This window comes from Tachypleus tridentatus, chromosome 9 (assembly GCF_004210375.1).
Source record: "Tachypleus tridentatus isolate NWPU-2018 chromosome 9, ASM421037v1, whole genome shotgun sequence".
Classification (NCBI taxonomy): Eukaryota; Metazoa; Arthropoda; class Merostomata; order Xiphosura; family Limulidae; genus Tachypleus; species Tachypleus tridentatus.
Genome location: NC_134833.1, coordinates 34,566,097 through 34,581,286, shown reverse-complemented (window position 1 = coordinate 34,581,286; position 15,190 = coordinate 34,566,097). Strand labels below are relative to the sequence as shown.

At 35.3% G+C, this 15,190-nt stretch overlaps 1 protein-coding gene across 1 annotated transcript in view; it reads right to left on the bottom strand.

Annotated features, from left to right (window-relative positions):
• Nucleotides 1–15,190, bottom strand: part of LOC143225039 (aminopeptidase N-like) — a 98,843-nt gene that overhangs the window by 29,311 nt on the left and 54,342 nt on the right. Inside the window, exons 4-10 of the mRNA XM_076453705.1 lie at nt 13,321–13,441; nt 9,865–10,019; nt 7,646–7,759; nt 4,292–4,426; nt 3,961–4,026; nt 3,699–3,764; nt 2,342–2,517 (exon numbers count right to left, since the gene is read on the bottom strand). Of these exons, the coding sequence (XP_076309820.1) occupies nt 2,342–2,517; nt 3,699–3,764; nt 3,961–4,026; nt 4,292–4,426; nt 7,646–7,759; nt 9,865–10,019; nt 13,321–13,441 (833 nt within the window). The remainder of the gene's footprint in view (nt 1–2,341; nt 2,518–3,698; nt 3,765–3,960; nt 4,027–4,291; nt 4,427–7,645; nt 7,760–9,864; nt 10,020–13,320; nt 13,442–15,190) is intronic.

Genomic DNA, 15,190 nt, shown 5'->3' with positions numbered 1-15,190 from the left:
AGTGTAAAGCTAGAGGGAAGGCAGCTAGTCATCACTACCCACCGCCAACTCTTGGGCTACTCTTTTAGCAACGAATAGTGGGATTGATCGTCACATTATTACGCCCCCACGGCTGAAAGGGCGAGCATGTTTGGCGCGAAGGGGATGCGAACCCGCGACCCTCAGATTTCGAGACGCAGACCTTAACACACTTGGCCATGCCGGGCCCCAGAAGAAACTGGTTAGATTATTATTCACAACACACAGAACTAAATAGTTACTTGTAACTACTGTAGTAATAATTCAGCTAAATATGTGTACAGCTAGCGAAAGATTGATTTAGTACAACGCTAAACAATTGGCAACGTACACCGTGTCGTTGCAAGGGAATGAACCACGATTTCTAGGGTCATAAGGGTTCAGGTTCGCTGTTAACTGATTGGGTGACGAAAACTGAAAGAAAAAAGCGTATTACAGGTATAATTTTGTGATATTTCAAATATTCCTTTTTTTGTTATGGGGCACTAAAACCGTATAAAGTATTAAAGTGTAGAATTTTAAATCTGAATGCAATACTATCGAAAGTATTAATTTTTAGTCAGTACGGTCAGAAAGATTAACTGCTTTTTTGTAGTACTATAAAATAACGGCCAATGCTCTTAAAAATTTGTTATTTTATATCCTATTTTTATCTTGTTTAACAGTAAAATATTATTATTGATAAACATTTGTATTGTCTACGAATTTATTACAGGCATCTGAGGTACTGGAAGCAAAACTATTAACAAATGTAAAGGCGTAGGATCATCTAATAGCATTATGAAAGGAAATGTTACTTCACGCTGAGGGAACTTCCTATACAATGAATATAGAAACAACGAAATATGAGAAAAATAGTTTACAAAATTACAGCAAATATCAAGTCCTTATCTCGATAAGATTTTGCATATCTTCAATCAATACTGCAGTTCTTTTTTAATACACAGAATGTCTTTAACTTTCAGAAACAGTTGAAGTTGTAGGTTGTTGTATGCAAAACTCATACCAAGTAACTACACTTCTTTAGTGTTTTCTGCAATCATCCGCCTACTCTACCTATTCTATACAGAAAATAAAATCCCCTAATACCACCTACTCTTCATATTTGCTGCATTAATAACACATTATGCCCGTGTTTTCCTGTTCTCATTGTTTACTTCGTGAAAGAGTTTTCACGTCAAGGGACCACCTACACAAGTATACGTTATTTTATTTCACAGAGGACATGATAGATGAATGGACTATCAGTTGGATTCCCTCATGGAAAATCGCCTCAGGAACTGCTGCTGAAAGGCCAAGAAGGAAAGGCTTGCTGTAGAAGGAATCGTCAAAGCTACAATATTTACTTAGAGGTTTAGCATACAAATAAGTCCAGGGTATACAAGAAGACCATCTATTGGAGGGTGTAAGGGTGAAGGAGAAGGGAATTGATGATTTAGCTCGACTTAATCTGCACGGTGGCTGTACTCGGGTACACATTATAATTCTTTGTTTTTTGAGGGTTTTTGTTATCCCTAACAGACAGGTAGACAAATAAGTAGACCGACAAAAAAGATTTGATGAACACTTACAGGCTGTTTGAAAATTAGACACAATTCAGTGTAAGTGAATGGATAATCTTTTCAGCACACAAACCAGTTTTAGTTATTGATTCACGTAACAAACAAAAACCATAAAAGTTTCGACCACGATGCGGCCTTGTGAATACACAGCGTAACAGGACTGTGAACCCTAAAATTTATGATTGGTGCAACAATGTGCTCTACTCTATGGAAAAAGTTTGTTTGTTCGCTTTGAATTTCGCGTAAAGCTACTCGAAGGCTATCTGCGCTAGCGATTCCTACTTTAGCAATGTAAGACAAGAGGGAAGGCAACTAATCATCACCGCCCACCACCAACTTTTGGACTACTCTTTTACCAATAAATAGTAGCATTGGCCATGATATTATAACACCCTCACGACTGAAATAGTGATCGATCGTATTTGATCTGACGGGGATACGAACCCGTGATCCTCGGATTACGAGTCAAGTGTCCTAGCCACCTGACCATGCCGAGGCTTTATGAGTGAAGGAACTTAATATAAAAGTCTAGTATTCAATCAAAGAGATTTCGATGGGTGCTTTTGGCCAATAACCTTCTCTTTTATCTATCACCTCTAAATCATGGACCGAATTTTCACTACTGTGTAGCTTTCAGTGAAAAAAAAAAAAGTTCTCTTATTGGATTCGTTTAGGTTTTAACAAATTACACCTCACTGTACATATTAGACATTTTCTGCTACAAAATTATGTACAAAGAAGTACACTACATTAAAACTCACCCGCTGACATCTTTAGGTTCTTCCTTCTCAAGCAAAAAACGATTTTGTGCAACTTCTGCAGTGCCAGCTTCATAGTCACGTGATACTGTAAGAACTGGATATCCGGTTTGAAGTGTCCACGAATCCATGACCTCTTTTACTTTAATCCTATCTTCCTCTCTTGTCACTTCTTGGACCTTTGAAACAACAACAAAAGGCTAGTTTTGTTACTGCATCCCTACTGGAAAACTAAGATGCCAAACATTTCGTCTGACCCTAATTCGTTGTTCTGGAAACATTTGTTGTTAGTGTTTTATGAATTTCAAGCAAATCTACACGAGAGCTATCTGCGCTAGCCGTCCCTAATTTAGCAGTGTAAGACTACAGGGAAGGAAGCTAGTCACCACCACCCACCGCCAACTCTTGGGTTACTCTTTTACCAACGAATAGTGGGATTGACCGATACTTTATAACGTCCATAAAGCTGAAAGGGCGAGCATGTTTGGTGTGATGGGGATTCGAACCCGCGACCCTTGAATTACGAGTCGAGTGCCTTAACCACCTGGCCATGCCGGGGCCTTGTTGTTAGTGAAAAAAAAGTGATAAGTACAATGCTTCCTTGTCTTGTATCTTTTTAGATTTTCGAAAAAGAGAATAGATCATACTTCAAAACATTTAGTAGGAAATAAATCAATCCTTGGTTAAGAGAAACTGTTTTAGTCTTTCACATCATTTAAATTTACATACTAATTAAATATCTTAAAAACAATTATCAGTAGAAAAATAATGTATGTATATTTCAAGAGAAGCAATTACACGATCTTAATAAATGAAAATATAATAAGTAAAGAGCTCTTTCACGAACACACTGTTAATTTTTGGCGTTTCTCGGTTTTCGAATGATAAATGTAAACAGAATTTTACTGTATACTGAAGGTTAAAAGTACCCACTAAGAACCTTGCATATAAATGTCAAATGCTGTAAATATGTTAAAAATGTCTATACACATAACTGAAATTTATTAAACTAAGATATATTTTGATGCCCATTGTTGCTGATGGATAACGTGATATATAATTGTTGTTCTTTAATGGTAAAATCGTAGAGTATTCTATCTGCGCTGTAACCATCGCGGGTATTGAACTCCGATTTCTAGCATTAATACATAATTGGTAAATAACGATATGTTTGATAAAAATCTTTCATTGAATGATTAAAAAAATTCTGAACATTTCTTTGTCAGTTTTGCATAGAAATTTTTAAAATATTTCTTACTATTTAAGTTATTCAGAATTTAATGATTCAGAAAGTTAAAAGAGGTTTATAATTCAAATACGTGCGTAATAAATTACAATTTTGTAACTTAAAAAAACGTACTTTAGTTAGATGCCACCAGAGGTCGTCCTGAACAGCATTGCCGTAGGCCTTTGTCCTCAAATAACTCTGAAAAATTTATAAAATCTTCTAATCAAACCTCAGCTGGCAAAATCTAAAACAAACATGAGTATTTGTATAGTAATCTATGACAAAATATTTTCGTATGTTACTGATAATGTATTTCAGACCGGGTATAATTTAGAATAAGACATCTGCAAAATTCATATAAATTAATAAAATATAACATGAAATGAAAACCCACCGTTAATCCCTTCCGAAAGTTGTGTTCACCAAGGTAATGGTTCATCATGCGAATAATAGACGCTCCCTTTTTCATGAAAGAAATACTTTAAGTGGGAAATTAATACATCACCTTCTTAAAAAATCAATTATAGGTATAGATAATTACTCATCATAGAAAAAACACTCTGTTTTGCCTAGTTTACCATTAAAAATTAATTTTCAGTGACTTATAGAAAACATGAACAATTCAAATGATATTGAGACATTTAAAAACGTTTTTGTAAAATTAATGAACACATTTAAACCTTTTGTCTCACAATAAATGACTGAAGTAATTGTTATTTTCTCACCTTTCCATAGGATATCCTGTCAAAAATCTCGTTGATTTCATCAGGATGATGAACTGGAACTGATATTGGATGAGATGTCTTTAAAGAATCAAGTTCCATTACATCCTGAACTTCATCCAGTACAAACTGCTGATCCTAAAAATATGTTATAACAGGTTACGCCATCTTACATCAACTGGATAAAACATTTATGATTCTTTTATAATATATACAACTTTCTTGTCACGTCTTTATGCCAGTAATATAACATCCCAAATACTATTCTATTGCCCACAAGAAGTTTTTCTTTGTTGTTGTTTTCGTCGTGCAAAGCTACACAACTATCTGTACACTGTCCGTGAAAGAAGACATTTGAAAATTAAAACTATAAAGTCAAATATGAATTTATTATAAACGTACTTGCAAATCACAGTGCTTAAAATAATTACCTGAAATAACAAGTTTTTTTTTAACATTCAAATAACAACTAAGCTAAAACAAAAATATATATACAGTATCTTACAAACATCGTTTGCTAAATAATTTAGATGAGTTGACTAATTATTTCGAATTGAGCACAAAGATACACAGTGGGCTATCTGTTCTCTGCCCACCATGACTATTGAAACCCGCTTTTTAGCAATATGAATCTAAAGACATACCGCTATGCCATTGAGGGGCAGTTCAGAAATATAAATCAGTGGTATAAACATTACATATCCGTCAAATTCTGTATAAATATAGTTCACTGTGGTAAGTGAAAGACAACTAAAACACCATATATATTTGTAAGTATTTATCAAAGCGTGTTGAATTAATAAGTGACCTTTTATCTACATTTCATTGATAAATACACATAAATAAAATATCGTGGGTTCTCATTTAACAGTTTAAGCTTGTAAAGTGTGTAAAAGTATCTATGTTGATAACGAAATGAACCGGGATCGAAGAGGAGACTCTGAACTTTTGTTTGTATGTGGATTGCAGTAGCTCGGTTAGCAACCTTTCAAACACAAGTCGTTGCAGAATGGCTACAAATCTCGCGAAGTGTAATCAGAAAAATATGATATCACTTATATCTCACTAATACAGTTGACCTGAAATTCCATGAAGGTATAACATAGAACATCCCCTCAAGATGATGCTATTTAAGAACATAGGCCTCAGACGACAAAACCGGCAGGCCTCAAATTCTTAAATGAATCAATATTTTCAGGGCAGTAACTGAAGAACAAATCAGCAAGCAAACAATGGCTAACAGACTTCATAAGGTCAGTATTTATGTCACTGACGTGCGTTTCTGTATAAACCCATAGGAAAAAAACAAACAAACAAAACGTCTTAAGCGCTATCAAGAACATACGGATTAGCCAATACGGGAATAGCAAACGTAATTTTCACAGTCGAATCATGCTTCACAGTGAAAACCTTATACAAGGTATGGAAAGTTGTATGAAACCAACCAATTCACTTAAGAGAGACACGCATGTGACGCACGACATACAGTTGCAGTCTTACAGCCATAAGCGCTGTCATAAGCAGGTGCGGTTTGAAAAACTTTGTTGTAATGGAATCTAATATGCGTTCCCACTTAGCTGAGCTGCTGAACAAATAACTTCCTGAAAAAAAAACAACTACTTACTTATTGATTATTTCAGCTTAATGAAACCACGTCAAAGCAGAACATACACTAGTATGTATGACTCTACACTTTATTAATATATGTCGATCATTTACTGGGCTGCAAGATTTCTGATATGAAATTAGCATTTGTTTCCATGGTCTCTAATAGTAGATATTGTAATATCAGATCACATGACCGATCACCTGACAATCGTTGTTTTGTATAAAAGTAACTGACAGCTCAACTGACAGTTCTTAAGAACAATAGATGTACCTTGTCATAGTTCGAATATAAGAAACCTCGATCAACTATCAAGTGTTTTGAACAATGTATCTCACTGAGCAAATGTTATTTCCACGTTCCTGAAACTAACAAAGATGTAAATGTAATTACAATCACTTAACTAAAGGTGAAGATATTCGATCATTTAAAGACTGGAAGGATCAGTTTAAAATTGTATTTGTTCTTGCATGTTATCTAACGAATATTCTCAGAATAACGAACAGAACCCTCTTTTACAGGTAAATTATTCAGCAAAAACTGTTCTTGTGTGGAATTACTACATCAATCAGAGTTAGTAAGAACAAGTGAACTGACTTACGTTTTAGTTTGAATAGGTTATTTTACTTTTCTTTCTTTAGTAGAATACGGGCGCAGATTGGCCCTCTGATAGAGTTCTGGATTTCTAAGCTGGCAAGCAGGATTCGAATCCGCAAGATATAAGAATAATACACAGCTTCGGGTGTGTTATAAGAGTAAAAAGTAATTATCATGGAAGTGATGGTAGTTAGTAGTGTGCTGGTTACAAACTGACCTTTCTCTGGTCAGTTGGTCAAAATTGTGGACAACAATTATGGACAGTCTTGGTAATATTGTCATACATACAAAATTCAATACAAATTATTGAAATATTTATTTTCAGAGACAAACGTAACACCTTCCTAATAATCAACACTAAATGTTCAAAATGGCTGAAACATTTATAAATAGCAGTTGTTTATCATCTAAAATGTTGACGTACTTTGTCTACGCAAATAACATTTATATAAATAGGGAGATCTTCTAATCATAGTGTTATAAAAGAAAGATGTCTTTTACCCTCAACTTTTACAAACTCATAGTGATGCAAGACTTGCTTGTTTCTTCGTTTTTGTTTGTTTTTTTATTTCGTGCAAAACTACACGAGAGCCATCTGTGTTAGCTATCTTCTATTTAGAAATGATTGAGGTCGACACCACTCGTCACCAACGAATAGTGATATTCACCGTTACATTGTAACGACTCTACAGTTGAAATGGACAAGCTTATTTGGTGGTGAGATTCGAACCCGGGACTTACAGATCCCAAGTGATGTGTCCTTCAGATCAGACCTCAAATAAAAATTAGTTTAATTCTTAGAATCGCGAAATGTCTCGTGACATATGGATAATCCACTTTATAGTTCTAGTGTTTGCTGAATTCTGATTCGTCTACTCTTTTATATTCATTTTATTATCGTGTTTATTCTAGAAAGTTCTCGCCTGCGCAGATAGCCCTCGTGTAGCTTTGCGCAAAATTCAAAACAAATCAAACTAAGTTATCGCCTTTTATCGAATAAAATCCACCCTATAAGGATATTGCCTGAAATTTACATAGAGTCTCTTCTATTATTGAGAGACATAAAACAAACGAACTATTCCTTAACACTCTTAATGTATATATCCAATTTGTGAATGCCTCTTAACAAGAGAAATTCGATGCATTAACTTTACCATGTTCCAGGCCTTTTCTACAGATTTGACACCTAAGTACTCCACATAACTAGCAAATCCTTCATTCAACCAGAGATCATCCCACCACTTTGGAGTAACCAGATTGCCGAACCACTAAAATGCAAACGAATATTCCAAAAATAGAACGTAAAAAAAATTACATTTAAAATTGTAAACATTTGTTAAAAACCTTAACGAACTAAACAGTAAATTTTAACAGCAGAAATATCAAGCTATCTCAATGTTTATTTCTACAACTAGCTCTATATATTCTACAAACATTGCGAAAGAAAACACAGTTTACAGTTAGGGTGGATGTGAAGATATCTTACAAAGCCAAGCTTTCATTCTGTCAGGAATATATTTCGTCCGTTTATTGTTTGAAATGCAAACTTGTGTTGTAGTTGTAACGGTGCCAAATTTCACCTTTTCTAACCAGCTGTGATATTTTATCGCCAGTTTAATAACGGTTTTTACAGTGGGCAGCGTCGGCCCTAAACTTAGAAACTGTATTTTAGTGTGGTTCCTCTGAACCAGATAGAAGATTACAACACTTAACACTTTAGTCTGATTTCTATTTACAGTTTCCTAGACTTTTAATTAACAGATAAGCCTAAATTGCGCGAGTAAGTCTCCGAACTGACGTATTTGTACGAAAATGCATGATATTAAAAACGCCAATTTCGATACTCACGTGACGCCAAGTTAATCAGAAACCTCGCCAACTGCTTTACATAAAAATTACAAGCAGTAATGTGAAATTATCACTTTTGAAATGTAAAAGCTAGTCCAAAAGTAATTTGTCTCTAGAGCTGATGTATTTTCTAATAGCTGTCTCTAACCATATTGAAATGTAAGCAATGATATTTTGGAAGATATTCTGCGTTTCTGTACCGAGAATTGATTTAAAATGTTAACTTGTTATGAATTAAAATCAGTCTAATTGGCTGTAAAACTATAGTTTTATTAAAAAAGTTAAGAAAGTTAAGCCTCGAAAGTTAACGGTGATTTTTAGGTGAATAGAGCAATTAACGTATTAACGCCAGTTGTAACAGGTAAAACAAATCTCCGTATTGTAACACAGTTGCCTTATTTGGACTAATGATTATTTTATTACGTCTGCAGACTTTGTTGTACCGATTACATTAAATTAAAACACCCAAAATAGAAGGTATTTTTCAGAGTCATGTATACAGATCTCACTAACTCTTGGTTCTCATGAATTACTGATAGTATTCAACAAAGATTAAAATTTATTAACTCTTTGACATGTCTTGTAGACATATTTATTTAAACTTTGTTAGATTTAATGTCCAATAATTGTAAACACACCTGCAAAGCTCATTAATTTTTTTTTCTGTTTAAAGCATATAGACATACCTGACGGGCTAGCTCGTGGGACACATGCATACAAACATACCTGATGGGGAAGCTCGTGGGACACATGCATACAAACATACCTGATGGGCTAGCTCGTGGGACACATGCATACAAACATACCTGATGGGGAAGCTCGTGGGACACATGCATACAAACATACCTGATGGGGAAGCTCGTGGGACACATGCATACAAACATACCTGATGGGCTAGCTCGTGGGACACATGCATACAAACATACCTGATGGGGAAGCTCGTGGGACACATGCATACAAACATACCTGATGGGCTAGCTCGTGGGACACATGCATACAAACATACCTGATGGGGAAGCTCGTGGGACACATCCATACAAACATACCTGATGGGAAGCTCGTGGGACACATGGATACAAACATACCTGATGGGCTAGCTCGTGGGACACATGCATACAAACATACCTGATGGGGAAGCTCGTGGGACACATGCATACAAACATACCTGATGGGCTAGCTCGTGGGACACATCCATACAAACATACCTGATGGGGAAGCTCGTGGGACACATGCATACAAACATACCTGATGGGCTAGCTCGTGGGACACATGCATACAAGCATACCTGATGGGGAAGCTCGTGGGACACATGCATACAAACATACCTGATGGGCTAGCTCGTGGGACACATCCATACAAACATACCTGATGGGGAAGCTCGTGGGACACATCCATACAAACATACCTGATGGGGAAGCTCGTGGGACACATGCATACAAACATACCTGATGGGGAAGCTCGTGGGACACATGAATACAAACATACCTGATGGGGAAGCTCGTGGGACACATGCATACAAACATACCTGATGGGCTAGCTCGTGGGACACAACAGTTGCGACACGTTGTTTATTACTTGCAGAAGAAACGTCGTGATCAAAGAGCATGGTACTTTCCCTGTAGGTGATAAGTCCCCAGTTCTCCATCGCTCCAGCGTTAAAGTCCGGGAGGGCAATCATATCTGCGAAGGATTAAACCAGAACTCATGATTAGAATAAGTGAAAGAGCAAACCAAAGAACCATAAGCGTTACTTCCACATACATGTATAATGTTTAAATTTACGCTAGTTTTTCAAGAAATCAACATCGTCCGTGTACCTGCACGCCATCTGCATCTCGATTGTTGCTTTTAAGTGATAGGTTTAACGTAAGAGTATATCTGCTTTTAATTCATCTACGAATAGTGTGGACAAAATAACACACCAAGATAACAGATCAAATCTGTCGCCATATTAGTATTTTGAGCCACACACCAATATATCTGGAATATACTCATCACTGCAATTACGGGAACTTTTAAGCGTTAAGTCAAAATCATTACAGTAGCGTAGAATCCATTCGTGGCGCCACGTTATATGTAAAGTAATAGAATGATTACGCCTATAACGGCCTCTCAACATGTTCAGTTAACGGTGCAAAGTGCAATAAATGCACCGCTTTCAATTAAGTTGAGTCACTTTAGTAGATAATATAGGAAAAGTTGCTTTAAAAGTATTTCCGTGATGGAAATAAATGGCCTAAATTTATTCCCTTCAACAATATTCAAGGAATTACAAGACACGAGAGCGCCTATACTACAACACCGAATTTACTATGACTAGACATTTACAATTGTCTAAGAAATCCGAGATTATCTTATACTTGAAAGACTTTGAAGGTCTATATTATAGACTCTATAGGCATGAGATATATAACTATCACACAGCTGGTTTTCTTAAGGATTCCCGTTCATACGAATTTTATATATACATATATTTAAAGGAAGTGCAATCATATCAAGGCTCGCTAGGCCTAACTGTATTTTGCATTAGTATTTTATTGTTGTGGCTCTTGTACCATAGCTGTTGTTGTTGTTTTTCTCTTACTCTAAGGAATATGTTACACTATCTTTACCAATCAATGTATTAGTTGAAGACTTATCGTCATATGATATTTTTAACACCAACAACAGGATTTGGTTAAACTTCGCATCACGTGAAATTTTGGTATGTGTTCCACATAGTGTAACCAGCCTTGTGAAATCACGAGTCTCAAAGTTCAAAAAACGTACTTGCAATATCCTCTGCAAAAAAACAACAACAACAACAGTTAAAAGTTGAATACACAGTTAAAAAAAGGTGTTCGCATCCTTTGATGCACTAATTGTGTATTCTTTTTATATGTATCGCGATGTTTTCAAAGCGATACTCTCAAACACGTTTCACATAAATACTCTGTAGTTATGATACACGCATCTTACAACCTGCATAATTCGAAATTTATAGCTTCCTTCCAGGATTCCGTTTATCATTTATTTGAAGATTTGTCATTTCCAAGGCACGTGTTTCAGCTAAAAGAAAAAGCAAATTCGTGGTGCTTGTTCAAGGTACTTTGATACTTATTATATGAGCAAATACATTAGTATATCAAAAATGATTTAAAATACTTACGTATGAACAGTTTTCTTAATGAAGAAGAATATATTCTGTATTCTTGGTAAATACCAATTTGAAATGGTAAATGGTTAAGAAAGAAATACATTATATTTTTATCTATTTATTATGCGTGATAAAGCCGTAAAAATTACATTTGAAATAATGAAACGAACAGTGTATTGATAGAAATAAGTATTTAGTTTTCAACTGTCTGACAGAAGAGTAGAACTCAGAAACTAACGTTACAAAGTGATAAACAAACTTTCATCATGTCTAACTGGGTTAATTGTGGTTGTAGATTTTGTTTGTTTGTTTGTTTGTTTTGGAATTTCGCACAAAGCTACTCGAGGGCTATCTGTGCTAGCCGTCCCTAATTTAGCAGTGTAAGACTAGAGGGAAGGCAGCTAGTCATCACCACCCACCGCCAACTCTTGGGCTACTCTTTTACCAACGAATAGTGGGATTGACCGTCACATTATACACCCCCACGGCTGAGAGGACGAGCATATTTAGCGCGACGCGGGCGCGAACCCGCGACCCTCGGATTACGAGTCGCACGCCTTCCGCGCTTGGCCATGCCAGGCCATGGTTGTAGATATTTAGTTTTAACTCACAATAGTAATTTACTATGTGTTGTTTCTCTAGAGAAAAGTCGATAATTATTAATATACTCTGCATGTTCTGCAGTAATTTAAATATGATAGACAAAGTATCACAATGAATATACATCCTTAAACGTATTTACGAATTATCTTATTACAAAACTATATAAAGACAAATGAAATATTCATATAATGGGATAAACAGGGATTTATTGGCTTTGTAGACTAAATGGAATTTGTGTTTGGTAATTTATTTTTATTAATTCATTTTTGTTTGTTTAGAATTAAGCACAAAGCCATACAATGGGCTATTTGTGCTCTGCCCCCCACGGGTATCGAAACCCGGTTTTTAGTGGTTTGAGTTCGCAGACATGCCGCTGTGCCACTGGGGATCTATTAATTCATTTCAGAATAGCATAGCATCAATACACTACGTATATTTTAGAGGCGTTCCGTACATCAGATATATTGATTTACTGAATTGAAAAATCATCATGTTATCAAATTCATCTTTATCTCTTTTCATTGTTGGTTGTGGACACAAAATTTGATTATATTAAGTCTCTAATTTGTTGTAAGCCATAAAACTTAGTAACCGAAACGTTATTTATATTTCTGTTGATGGTATTTGTGTGTGGGGGGTCTTGAATAGCAAATTTTCCTTTCAAAACTTACAATCGTGTAAGATACTTGTTTCATATTTTCGAGTTTGGTTTGGTTTGAATTTCACGAAAAGCTACAAGAAGGGATATTTAGTAGTGTAAGAATAGAAGGAAGGCAGCTAGTCATCACCACCCACCGCCAACTCTTGGGCTATTCTTTAACCAACGAAAAGTAGGATTGGCTGTCATTTATAACGTCCCCACGGCTGAAAGGACGAGCATGTTTGGTGTGACGGGGATTTGAACCCGCGACCCTCGGATTACGAGTCGAGTGCCCTAGCCATGCTGGGCTATATTTCCAGAATCTTCTAAACAAAACGGAACAAATAAGTGTTAATTCGAAATAATGTTTTGAAATAATAATAAAAACTAGTGATTTATTTATATTAGTAAAATATTATGCACAATATTAACAACCTGGTTTTATTTTATATCTATTATGTCAATTAATAATTGATAAATTAAATGTTTTGTTTTAAAGTAGATTATTCCTTAATAATGTGAAAAAAAATCCAGTTTTCACAAAATAACTTGTAAATAGAATTTTTGGGGATTTGCTTGGTAAAACAATTTATATACATAACCTGTTTTTGGAAGAGGATATGTAATTCCGAAGTAGTCTTGAAAGAACTGTAGAATTTTCGGACCAATTTCCAGTGCATAGTCAGCGGTATCCAAAACAGACGGTCGGGCCCACACTCGAAACTGAATTATAGCAGAAAAAATAAACCACAGTAATTAGCCATTGAATGTTTGCAGTATATTAGTAGTCGAAAATTCTGAACATTGATATTATATAAAGTGAAAAGGTTACACTTTGCTTTTGAAATTTATTAAATAATAATGTTGCAACCCAATTAATTGAATCGTAATTAGAAAACACTCGGTTATTTATTGTTCGTTTGTTAATACGCCTCCCAGACTTCGTATCAACGTCTATATGATAGGCACACATCTGAAGACCATGGAATCGGTTGAATACAAAAGAAGGATACATAACAGAAAGGCGTTTCACTTTCGATTTAGCTCACGGATCCCCAGTGGACATGTAATCATTACAGTTATAGCTTATGCTGTGGTCCGTAATAACTGATATCTTCCGTCGATGTTGATATTTCAATTGAAAGTGATGGAGCAAATAATACACGCATGTCACACACGTGTCTACATGTTTGGAACATCAAACAGGAAACTGATCTTCAATGTGTTGATAGAGTAGAAAGGCAGTGTCGTTCAGTACTCCAAGCCAACGCAATACGTATTTGAACTTACTTACTAAACAACTTGTTGATGAGACAAAAAAATTGTATCTCATTGTCTCCTGAGAGAGAAGATTGGTAAGAAAACTCAATCATTTGACTTTTAAAGTTATTACAGCTTAGTCACTTAAATATTAAAGAAATAAGAATATGACATTTGTAGATTTTTATTAAAAGTTAACTTAAAATGATGTTCAACCGTTTGTTTTAAAGTTAAGCACGATGGGTTAGCTGTGCTCATCACGGGTATCGAAACTCGGATTTCAGTGTTGGAAGCCCACGGACATATAGCTCTGCCATTGGGAGATACGTTAAAATTACAACATTAACTTAAATTTTTTGAAGGAAAGAAGTCTTGCAAAAAATGTTTCTGTGACCCATCAACCCACCATCACAAGGAATGAAAATAGTATTGGGGAAAACACTGATATCTTGCTAATTTGCGTAATGCAAACACATTGACCAATCACAAGACGCACATGATGCTGCCCCCTTTCATCTCTCTCTACAACTCATGTACTCGCATCTCTATTTAGAGTTAAAGTTAAATTCTTAAATATTTCTAACTATTGTATTATATTTAGTTCGTATATTGTTTTCCATTATATATCACCAATTCGATATTGCAATTAACATCGTGAGAACCAGGGTTGTTAAATATAAGTTCTGCTTAAGATCGTTTCATTTATTTTTCCATAGCTGAATTATGTTCTGTAAGTTCTGTAAAGCGGGTAGTAGTAACTGAATAGAGGTATTGACTGTCATTCTTATAAAACACTCACAGCCAAGAGTTGAAAATCTTTCTTCGGTAACAACACGATTCGAACCTCAAACCTTCGGATTCTCCTTTCGATACACTAAGCATAAGGCCTACATCTGGCCAGATGACGCTATAACCTTATTTGAATATTCATAATCAGTTGTTCTGTAGTCACAGCACTGCCCTACAGGCTTGTTATTAATTTTAGCTGTCTTTGTCTTCTCTGTTTGTTCGTTTTGAAGTGCTACACCATGGGCTACTCCCCGCTGTGTGACTATGGTTATTTAAAAAAAATAAATGTTAAAATTATTATGCCTTATTTGTTATACTTTCGCTTCAGTGTTCAGAAATGGGATGTTTCACACCCACACATATATATTAGCAAATAAAACAGTAATTCTTTAAATCTGTTATATTCATATAAACTATTGTTAG